Source organism: Sphaerodactylus townsendi, linkage group LG16 (genome assembly GCF_021028975.2).
Source record: "Sphaerodactylus townsendi isolate TG3544 linkage group LG16, MPM_Stown_v2.3, whole genome shotgun sequence".
Taxonomy (NCBI): Eukaryota; Metazoa; Chordata; class Lepidosauria; order Squamata; family Sphaerodactylidae; genus Sphaerodactylus; species Sphaerodactylus townsendi.
This window is the reverse complement of record NC_059440.1, coordinates 2,324,748-2,336,747: the sequence shown is the minus strand read 5'-3', so window position 1 is coordinate 2,336,747 and position 12,000 is coordinate 2,324,748. Positions and strand designations below refer to the sequence as shown.

Sequence of the window (12,000 nt, the reverse complement as noted above, 5' to 3'; positions counted from 1 at the left end):
GATGGGAACTGTAGTCCATAACATCCAGAGGGCCGTGAGTTTGACATCTCTGCACTAGAACATGTAACTGGCTGTCATGAGGTGCTGCTGCTGAACAGTAGGAAGGAGCCACGCCAGGGGAGCCTTGCCGAAGATGTGCCCTGAGTGCGCGTGGCTCGCTCCCAGATAGGGCCACTCTGAGAATTAGACACACTGATGATGAGTTGCCTAGAAGCACCCCTGGAACGAGTGAAGCTTCTCCAGCAGTGTTCTGCAGGCTGCAACCTTCGCTGTCCCAGGGCTCATCGCATTCAGGCCCATTCTGCACGGCATGCCTACTTCGGGGCTCTTCGCTGCGCAGTGGGGTCTCCTCGCATTCCTTTGCTTACCCTGGATTCAGAAGCAAGCCTTTATTGGCATAGACAGCAGTACAACAATAATAAAAAACGGATTAAAAAGCATATACAATACAGGACATAAATGTTAAGTGGAGGGAAATCTACTGGCGTTTAGTCATTTCCAGGAGAAAGTCTGCCACTATCATACAGAGAGAAGAATCAGGGTTGTCCAACAAGTAGCGTAATCTAATTAAATCGGGGAGATGGGGTAAGTGTAAAGGAGTAAGGTTTACATACTTGGATCTGATTTCCTTGAATCTGAGACAGTGTAGTAATTGGTGGGCCAGAGATTCAACTGCGCCATCGTTGCATGGGCACAATCTTTTAGCCTTTTCTTGCTTATTAAATCTGCCTTCATTTCTTTGCTTACACGCAAGGAAGCACACAACTGCCCCTCTGCAGCTTGCTTGCTGAAATCCCCCTGGCCTCTGCCGCTTTTCCTGGTTTTCTTAACTCTACTCATCAAGTCATTCTTAAAAGCACCCAGTCACAAGATTGCTGGCTTTGTGAAAGCCCTTTCAATTGTTGTTATATTGATACTGCTGTTATTGCAGTTATATCGATACTGCAGTCCCTTTCCAAAAATAATCCCCTCAAAGGAAAGAGGCAAAGCAATTCCCTGGACCATATTCTGAAGAAGGGGACCACTGTGCTAGAACGGATATTCTCTCTCTCCACCCCACCCCCACTGCTGCCATGGGAAGAGAGAGAGGCTTGTTATTTCAATATTCCTCCGTATTTAGATTTCCTTGCATCAGATCTACCCCTCCCCACCCGCTCCCTGACACCCCTGTAGTGTGCATGTGTGGTTGAGCTTCTTCACTTTGACTTCCACTCAGTGGTGGGATCCCAAAATTTTAGTAACAGGTTCCCTCGCCAGCCACCCCTCAGCAAAGGGGGCAGAGGCGTACCTAGGCAAACCTGAGCCCTGGGCAAAACCTGAGTTGGATGCCCCCCCCCCCATAGGCAGCCACCCCACCATGACCCCCCCAAATTTTTTTGCACCAGGTCATTTCTAAATCATTATCACATTATAGAAAATGCCCCAACTCACAAATCTGAACACAGCAATGGTGAAACACACAGGTTCTTTGATAGAGAATGGTGAGATAAAAGGCACGAAAGGCTGAGAATCCATGAATTGCAGTACCTGAAAGGGATTAACCCAGTTCAGGGAGTTGCATTATTAGTCGCAATTGCTATATGGAACCTTCACATTCAAAGGCAGGATGCCTCTCGGGGAGGCGGGGGCGTGGAGATGGGAAAAGCTGACCCAATTAGTAACTCCCTCTCGGCACACACAAATAATTAGTAACCCCCTCTCGGGAACTGGTGAGAACCTGCTGGATCCCACCTCTGCTTCCACTTGCTTGCTGGATTTAACTCATACGTTCCCCCCACCCTTTCTGTGGATTTGCAAAGATGCCATCAGGATGAGTAGGAAGCAGGAAAGAGCTGGCAACACAGAAGGGGGGGAGGGAAGGCATGGGCACCATGCAAGGTAGTGGGAAGGATGAAGCTAAGCAGGCTGGCCATCGGCGGAGGGAAGATGTCAGGGCTAACTGTAGTCACTGGGAAATCTGCCCCACTCTGGCGGCAAAGCAAATCAAAGTCATGCTGGAAGTGGTGTTGCTTGCCACGGAGATACTGGAAAGTGAAAGCAGGTCTCAAGGAAATAAGTCCATACAACACATCTTGTTGTGACTGACATTCACTTCTGCAGAGTGTCAGACACCTTGTGCAGAGTCAGCCTCAGATTCCAAACTCCTTATCTTCTTGAAGCCTTCCCACAGCTTTGCAAAACAATTGTAATCCATATCACTTCCTTGGGTGGACTACATCATGCCACTTTATGTCTACGTGTAAGCGCCATCCTGATTTCCGTAGCAGCTCCTCCTAGCTCATTTTCACTCATTGAGTGAGGAAGAACAGGAGAATGTCACTAGACATTGAATCACAAAACTGTGGTTAAAACAAGCACTTTCCCAAGAGGGGGCCACTTCAGAACACAAGTGAGGAATCCTGTATTTGCTCAAGCTCATCACCCAGGCCGAGAACTCCACACACTAAGAAAGCCAGAATGTGCTACAGTCAGTTTTGTGCATGGAGGAGTACTCAAACGTATCACCATGGACTGACATCCAGAGCAGAATAACTGTAGGGGGAAGGGGAGGAGGAGGAATTTTGCAGTCTATGATCCTGTCCATCTTACCAGACAATGCAGCCTCACTTCCAGTTTCACCAGACAGAGCTCTCATCTTCCCAAGCTTTTTTCCTCAAGAACCATAAAGCCTAGAAGAGACTTGCTCTTTAAATATCACAAATGGACCACAAGCAGAGTTGTGGTTGCAAACCCACTCCAGCTGCAGCCTTGATAACTAGCAGGGAGGGGCTCAAACACATAGATCTTGCCTCCCTTCATCAAAGCAGGGGTGCCTTCAATTTGTTCAAGCCTGCCTGTGGATTGATCTCCACAAAATCAAAGTTTCAGATTTCTTGTCAAGAAAGCCTTTTGTGCAGACAGTTAAAAAATGGAAGAGATAAAGAGTGTCAGCAGTCACTCTGTCAAAGTATGATGCATCTTAGATGTCTATGATCTAGCTTATATAGAACCGCTATCTGATTAAAGAAATTGTAGATGGAGCAGTAGTGGCGTAGGAGGTTAAGAGCTCGTGTATCTAATCTGGAGGAACCGGGTTTGATTCCCAGCTCTGCCGCCTGAGATGTGGAGGCTTATCTGGGGAATTCAGATTAGCCTGTGCACCCACACACACCAGCTGGGTGACCTTGGGCTAGTCACAGCTTTTCAGAGCTCTCTCAGACCCACCTACCTCACAGGGTGTTTGTTGTGAGCGGGGAAGGTCAAGGAGATTGTAAGCCCCTTTGAGTCTCCTGCAGGAGAGAAAGGGGAGATATAAATCCAAACTCTTCTTCTTCTTAATTGTAAGATGCCGATCATTTTATTTTGTATTGGTTTCTATGTTATTGCCGCCCTGAACCCTGTTGGGAAGGGCGGGATATAAATAAATGTATAAATAAAGTAATTTCAATTGCAGGTGCATAAATCTGCGTATTTGCTCAAAGAGCCAAAGTTTAGCATTTTTTAGATGAGCGTGTGTGCTCCTGAGATGTTACTGTGGAAGAGGCATTCCTTTCTTGTGAGATGAAAACAAGGGATACTTCTTCCAAAATGGCACCTGCTATCCACAGTTTTTACAGGCTCTTTCACCAAGAATAACTGATAATGCTTTCTGTTTGGCTGCCAGGCTAATTGGGGGGAATTCATCAAAAAGTATTTAATTGCTAAATGCATCCAATTAATCAATTAAATTTGATGCAGCTATAGTTAACAAATGGACTGCGATCAATATTGAAGGTTGAAAATGTTTCCAGCATTTCTGTTTTACTTTCTGGAGCCCATGAGATTGTGTTTTTAATTCTTTTCTGAAAAGATATTTGTTTTGGATTGGGCTTTGCAAACAAGGAAGCAAACCCTTTGTTAGCTTTCTGATGACATCATTCATAAGCCTGACATAAATTGAAGTCCTTGATATTTCCACCCAGCTGTTTCAAAGTTTGGGCCACTAAAATAAGCTGAATAAGTTAATGAGCTGTACCTGTTCTCCCAAAGAAAGGATCTTCAAAAAACAGAGGTAGGAACTTCAATAAGAATGTCTCACAATTAAAGCAATAGTACCTGTTTTGGTTTAGGTGGGGTTTTTTTTTTTGGTCTGCTTTTGAAATTTACTGCAAGGGCGTAACAATCAAAGTTTGGTAAGGATCTATGATATCAGCCTCTCTTAAAAGTACAGAATAGGCTCTCCTTGTTGAGTGTGCGCTGGTAACGTTTCCTAGGTTGGTTAGCAATGGCCAAGATTTGTCGTTTTTCAGCTGTGTTTGTGAGGCATGGAGGCAGGAGGAGAAAGGGAGATGTGTGCCTTCCAGCTGGGTGCCTTGAAGGTTGTTTAGACTGCTTTGATGTGCAACATGAACTCTCAACAAGAGGCTACTGTTAGGACAGAATACGGAGAAATAGAATCATTTCCAGTTCCCAAAGGTTTTAGACAAGGATGTATTTTATCTCTCCGTCTCTTCAACCTGTAATCATAAGGAAAGCTGGATTAGATTTAGATGGAGGTGGAATGAAAATTGGGGGGGAGGAAAATTAGCTGTTTGAGATGTGCCAGTGAAACTACACTGCTGGCAGAAAACAGTGAAGACCTGAAATGGCTAGTGCTGAAAATTAAAGGAGCCACGCCAAATCAAGATCGCATCAAGCAGACAAAAATAACACTGGAGAATCACACCACTTTAAAGGGAACAGTGAGGACAATGAAATGGTTGAGGACTTTCTCTTCCTTGGCTCCATCATCCACCGAAAAGGAGTCTGCAACCAAGAAGTCAGAAAGAGACTGAAACGAGGAAGGGCAACCATGAAGGAGCCAGAAAAGATTCTGAAGTGTCAGGATGTTTCACGGGCAGCCAAGATTGGGTCCACTCATGCCATAGTGTTTCCTATTACTATGTAAGAGCAGAACAATTAAGAAAACTGACAGGAAGAAAGTAGATTCCTTTGAAATATGGTGTTGGAATTAAAAAAAAACAAATCAGTGTGTTCTAGATCAAATTAAGGGTGACTTTCCCTAGGGCCCTTTCCGCAGGGGCCAATAAATACGGGTTAAGGGTGGGATAAAACCCAGGTTGGGGTGGGGGGGAACTTCACATGGATCCAGCTCCTAAAGCGTGTCCGCCCTGGGTTTCCCTTCCCACCCCCCACCTGGCTTTTACAAGAATTGCGATTTCTGAAATTCTTTTATTTATTTAGTTAGTTAGTATTTATTAATTAAACTTATAGGCCGCCTCATCCCCGAAGGGCTCGAGGCGGCTCACAACATGGCTGTTCTAACGAACAGCAAATCAACAACATAAAATCTTAAACCCCTTAAAACAATAAAATGCTTATGCTTATGCTTATGCCTATGCAGCAATAAATTAAAACAACAGAAGTATTTTAAAACAATTGTTTAAAACAGGAGCCCGAACTAAGGCCAAAGAAGAGAGGAAATAGGTAGGGCCCGCGATGTCATCAGTGGATCAGGCCCAATGCGCCTTGCAGCCCCGGCCGAGCAAATGTTATGTGGCTACGCTTTTTATTTTGTGTCCCTCCCGGATCCTTTCCGCACGGGCCAAGAAACACAGGTGGGGGGGGGGGGGACTTCACATGGATCCAGCTCCTAAAGCGTGTCCGCCCTGGGTTTCCCTTCCCACCCCCCACCTGGGTTTTGCAAGAATTGAGATTTCTGCAATTCTTTTGCTTTAACACGCCTCGCAGCCCCGGCCGAGCAAACGTTATGCGGCTACGCTTTTTATTTTGTGTCCCTCCCGGATCCCATCGGCCGAGCCACGCAGGCAGTGCTGGCTCCTGCAAGGCTTTGGGGGAGCATGAGTGCCTGCCTGCGTCGCTGCGCATTGAGGACGTAAGTTTTTTAAACGTCACCCCCCAAAAGGCGCCTCCATGTGAAGGTGCGCACCGCGGCTGATGCACTGGCTGTCCACGGAACAGCCAGCCATGCGAATGGCCCGGGGCAATGCCGGGCTCGTTGATCCCAGTTGCAGCCTGCTCAGAATCTGCTGTGCAGAAACAGCCTAGGAGCTAAAATGACGAAACTGAGGCTGTCGAACTTGGTTACTTCTTAAGAAGAGCCACAAATGCCAGGAAAAGTTGAAGGCAGCAGAAAAAGAGCAAGATCCAACATGAGATGGAAGCCACGGTCCTCAATTCGCAAGACCTGAGGGAGGCTGTCAATGATTGGACGTTTTGGAGGACGCTGATTCACGGGTCACCAGGAGTCAGAAGTGACTTGAAACACATACAACCTACAAGAAGCAGCCAGCAGCCTCCTCCAAGCCCTTTTTTGCTGTCGCTTCAATTACTCATTCTCTGCCCCCACCCCCGACTCCATAGTGTCAAGCAAAGGGGACCTCCATTTGGAGGAATGGTTAGAACCAGGAACACTGATCCTCTTGAAGATCTAAGAGCTAATTCACCGGGAAATCATTCAAGTCCCCCCGCCCCCAATGGATGAGGGAGACTGTCCTGGGATACAAGACAGTTTTGCCCGCCCACCCACCCCCCAAACAAAACTAGCCTTAAGCCAAGCACAGAAAGCCAAACACAAACCAACTGGGATTTGTCAACAGGCATGGGATTTTGTGTTACTGCTGGCAGGAAAAAAATGGAAGTTCTACTTTCTCCCACCTGGAATGTTGTTAATTATGAGCCTGCCACAAATTGGAATTCTGAAACAGATCGAAGAATAGGGTAGCACAAGTCATGACCATTCCAAGTGGAGCCCATTGCAGACCCTTCAGCAAGTCAGCTCCAAGTCCAAAAGTACCTTGGAGACCAAGAAGATTGTGGAGATGTAAGTTTTCAGGGCGAAAGCATCTTTATTCCTCAGACTGAAACTGGTGGGGTGAAAGAAATGAGCTATGATCGGGAAGGCTGCTGAGGTCAAACCGAGCCTCTGCCATGAACTTGGGAAGGGGTCTCGGCCAGCTGTTCAGCCAGTCTCGGTATTTTGTCTGAAGGGAGCGGTAACAGCGGTGGAGTACCTTAACAGAGCTGTTTGTAGGGAGTACTCCAGAATACAGAAATTAGAGCATGTTTAGGAGTGGGATCCTGGTTTTAAAAACTCAAGAAACACTGACTGCAGGTTACAAGTCAAGTTAGTCTGTTAAAACACCACAGAAAATGGCATCTCCAGACTCCTAGAAGGATAGAATATTGTTTAAGTAGCAAACCTCTTTTGGGGCTTGATGTGTTAGATTATTCCAGTTAAAGGAAGAATTTTCTCCAAAGCGATGATCAATTTATAAGTTTCAGTGACTTTAGCCTTTAGAACTAACGTGCTTGCGTACCACTTTAGCAGGGTAGATTATGAGAGGATAACAAAAATCCACAGAAAGTAGACGCAGCACAGAAGAAGAAGAGTTTGGATTTATATCCCCCCTTTCTCTCCTGCAGGAGACTCAAAGGGGCTTACAATCTCCTTGCCCTTCCCCCTCACAACAAACACCCTGTGAGGTGGGTGGGGCTGAGAGAGCTCTGAGAAGCTGTGACTAGCCCAAGGTCACCCAGCTGGCGTGTGTGGGAGTGCACAGGCTAATCTGAATTCCCCAGATAAGCCTCCACAGCTCAGGCAGCAGAGCGGGTAATCAAACCCGGTTCCTCCAGATTAGATACACGAGCTCTTAACCTCCTACGCCACTGCTGCTCCTCAGAGGCCAAGAGGTTGAGCTGTTGTGTACTGCATAATCCCTGGCTCAAATCTCACATCTGCCTTGAAACCTCTGGCTGGGCTTTGGCTAGATGCCATGTCCCTCTGGCATCCGACCTTATCATTTCCCACCCACCCCACCCCCACCCCCACCCCGAGCTTCCTATTGTACCCTTGTTCCAACCCTAGTGCTGGTCTCTTGCCCGATGCTCCTTTCTCCCTCCTGCGGGAAGAACTGCATCCATCCTCAGAGTCACAGGGTCACGTCACCTCCCTCCCTTTTCTTATCCCTCCCCAAACCCCGCCTGTTCCTTCCAGCCATGGGTTTTCATCTTGAAGTACAAGGTAGATCTCATCAGAGCTTGGAAGCTAAGCAGGGTCTGTGCTCAGATGGGAGACCGCCAAAGACTGGGACGGCCATGCAGAAGAAGGGAACGGCTATCCATCTCTGCTCAACTCTTGCCTTGAAAATCCATTGAGGCAGAACCTGCTGGGATTGCCCTGTTGTGACTCCACCCCACACTTTACCTGAGCTCCACTTGCCCACATTCACTCCTTTCCCCTTTTCTCATTGTTTATTTTCAGCCATAAGCTCTTAAGGGCGCAGCTTGTTTACTTTCACCTATGGAACATGGCTATTATAACAACAACAATTTCACAGTCTGTGCCTCCTGCTCCCCCATAATTAATGCAATACTGACTTGTATTCCAGAGCATACGATAAGTGCTTTTCGGTGTTCTGAAGTGTTATATGAATGCCCAGTATTGCCTACTAGTAGCCTTCCATACTCACCATTGGAGCCTGGAGGACATGGACTTGTTCACAGAGGCCGAGATCACCAGACACTCACAAATAGAACCCGTGCTGTCTCACTGCTAGGTTTACAGTGGGCAGACTTCTCAAAAACTGCCATATTATTAGCTGGCATTGATATCAATGCCAGCAGATGTCACTGCTGCACTCAACAGAGACTGGGGGAGGCTCACGGCAAAACCAACAGCTGTTCCTCTGTCAGTCATGTCATAGGCCAGTGATAGCGAACCTTTTTGAGACCAAGTGCCCAAATTGCAGCCCAAAACCCACTTATTTATCACAAAGTTCCAACACGGAATTTAACTTGAATACTGAGGTTTTAGTTTAGAAAAACGATTGGCTCCGAGGCATGTGTTATTTGGGAATAAGCTTGGTGGTAGTCGGTGGCTTTGCTTTGAAGCAACCGTGCAACTCTTCCGACAGGGGAATCACGACCCTAGGAGAAGCAAGCCCCATTGCCAGCAACCGAGCTTACTCCCAGGTAAAGGATCACACTTTAGTTCTTCTCATGAAAATCAGTGGGGTTTAACAGCGCTTAGCAGGGTTACCTACACTGCTTCCCCAAAACTAGGTCTTAGGTTTAATGCTAATAATCGAGCCCAGCGGCCCAGGCCAGCCTAGATATGTGGGCTGGGGGTGGGGACTCTGTTTGTGCATGCCCACAGAGAGGGCTTTGAGTGCCACCTCTGGCACCCATCCCATAGGTACGCCATCACTGTCATAGGCAGAAATCTGACGGAAACAGTGGAACATTCTGAAAGTGCTATCAAAGGCCAATCACACCTGAAAGGCAGCGTCCTTTTAGATTGGGGAGGGGGGGGGGATGCAAACCCATTGCCAAGGATATATTTCATGAGGTGACCCAGGGATATATAAAAGGGCATTTGGGGAGGGCGGGAACAGATTGGCAGTTCTGTCATTCAACACATTAATTTTTCTCTTCTCCACATTTCCAACAATACAGGTGAACAATGCAGTTCTATTTATTCTCCATCTGCATTCTGTTACTTCGTCCCCCCACTTGCAAGGCTACAGAAGGGACCACCACGCCTACTGCCACTGCTTCTACAGGCTCCCCAACATCAGCCAGACTCCCCAACACCAGCACTGCTGGCTCCACCAGCAGCAACACTTCAGCCACCACCTTGGCTCCTACCCCTGCTGGACCCGACACCACCAACGGCTCGGCTCCTACCACTGCCAGAGTCAATGTCAGTTCTAGGCCCAACACCACTGTCTTGGCTCCAACTGCTGCCAGTTCCAACACCATGAACGGATCGACGCCTGCCAGTTCCAGCTCTGCCAAAGCCACCATCTCGGCTCCTTCCGCCACTGGCCTCGCCACCAGTACCTCAGCCCTTGCCAGTGTCAACCCGACCACTGCCACCAATGCCACTGTCTCAGCTTTTACCACTGCCAGAGTCAATGTCAGTGCTGGCCCCAACACCACTGTCTTGGCTCCAACTGCTGCCAGTTCCAACACCATGAACAGATCGACGCCTGCCAGTTCCAGCTCTGCCAAAGCCACCATCTCGGCTCCTTCCGCCACTGGCCTTGCCACCAACACTTCAGCCCTTGCCAGTGTCAGCCCCACTGCCATCAATGCCACCATCTCGGCTCCCACTACTACTACCATGACCTCTTCCACAGCCAGCCTGGCCACCACCCACACTGCAACTGCTGCCAACCCAGCCCATTCCACTACTGGGGTTCCTTCCTCTGCTAACCTGACCACCATCTCTGCCACCAAGGATACTACTACTGTTCCTTCCACTGCGGGCCCAGCCACTACCAACCAGGATACTACCACCACCAGAGCTCCCTCCTCTGCCACCAAGGATACTACTGCTGTTCCTTCCACTGCGGGCCCGGTCACCACCACCACCAGAGCTCCCTCTACTGCTGGCCTAGGCAGTACTGAGGTTCTTCCTTCCTCTGGCCCAAAAACCACTAACCAGGTTTCTCCTCCTGTTCCACAGAACACCACCTCTACCCCCGGTCGGTTTACGACCACCAAGAACAGAGCTGGCACATTCTCAATGCCTCCACTTGTTGCACTGGCTTTACTTGCAGTTTCTGTACTCAACGAGTAAGACAGCAGCCGGTGCACGGGGGGGGGGGGACTTTTCCTCCTCTCACGGTCAGCAAGCCAAGAAGCAGTTGCTTGTTACGCTGCTTCCTGCACTATCCACTTGCAATACCTTCAATGAAAAGATGTGCCGGGGTGGGGCGGGCGCTCGGATTCTGGAACCATCATAAACATTCCAAATGCTGGGAGGGCTGCAGTGGTTTCCAGTGTCTTCGGTGATCCTTCAGAGTGGAGGCTTCAGCGCTGCTGGTGGGGAGTCAACTTCTAGACACACCGTTTAGCTTGCATTGATATTATGCCCGAGGCAAGAGACAGCAGCACAGATCCTGCTTTCTCCAGAGAACTACAGAAGCTGGAGCCCGCCACTTGCCCAAACAGTGGCCCTCCCTTGGGGTGTTTTCTTTGGTGTCCTGGACACAAACGAGAAAGCCCCCATGACCTGGCTACACTGGACCTCATCTGGCTACTAGAAAAATCCACTGCTCAGGACCTGCCTCACTTAGCAGCTCCTACACTCAGCAGCCAATCAGGAGGACCCTGAAGCATCCTGGGAAAAGGGCAGCAACTTTCACTCTCAGCCCTGCACCAAACTTACCATGAAAAGCCCACTAAGAAAAATGCGGCACTTAAGCTGGTTCATTCAAGCCTTCATCGTGCACAAACTATGGTGGGAGAGTAGCAGAAAAGCCCCCAAGTCCTTACAGACGTCCTGCTAGAAACCCACGAAGCTCTCTTTCCCAAGGCCAACGAGGAGCCCTTCCAAACCTGAAGATCCCCTACGCTACGCATCATGCTGGAAATGTGCTGCACTGTAAAATTCAAATAATGTGAATGTCCTACAATATATTTATTGAAAAAAAAAAGATTGATGTGAAGCGTGTGTGTGTGGGGGGGGGGGGGGAGACAGCAACAGCTTGCTGAAGCTGCGCCAGAGACTTCTGGGATACAATAAAGGCACCTGGTAACTTAGGTCAGGGTCCAAAACAAAGCATAGCACAGAAAGGGAGGAGGAAGAAGAGTTTGGATTTATATCCCCCTTTTCTCTCCTGCAGGAGACTCAAAGGGGCTGACAATCTCCTTGCCCTTCCCCCCTCACAACAAACACCCTGCGAGGTAGGTGGGGCTGAGAGAGCTCCGAGAAGCTGTGACTAGCCCAAGGTCACCCAGCTGGCGTGTGTGGGAGTGTACAGGCTAATCTGAATTCCCCAGATAAGCCTGCACAGCTCAGGCGGCAGAGCTGGGAATCAAACCCGGTTCCTCCAGATTAGATACACGAGCTCTTAACCTCCTACGCCACTGCTGCTCCTGTTGCCCTCCGAATCTAGTAACTGAAGCGGTTGAATTATTTCCATCTGGTATTTCAGACCCACAGTTGAAGCTGGGAAAGAGGAGGGAACCACAGGTGCGTGCAGGAAACACAAAGCAAATCGTCCAGCACTA

General features: G+C 48.5%; 1 protein-coding gene across 1 annotated transcript; it reads left to right on the top strand.

Annotated features, from left to right (window-relative positions):
* Nucleotides 1-3,938: 3,938 nt before the first annotated feature.
* On the top strand, nt 3,939-11,423 carry LOC125445885 (mucin-5AC-like). Its single transcript, XM_048519313.1, has 2 exons — nt 3,939-4,030; nt 9,436-11,423. The coding sequence occupies exon 2, from the start codon at nt 9,443-9,445 to the stop codon at nt 10,562-10,564; it is 1,122 nt and encodes a 373-aa protein (XP_048375270.1). The 5' UTR covers nt 3,939-4,030; nt 9,436-9,442; the 3' UTR covers nt 10,565-11,423.
* Nucleotides 11,424-12,000: the final 577 nt, after the last annotated feature.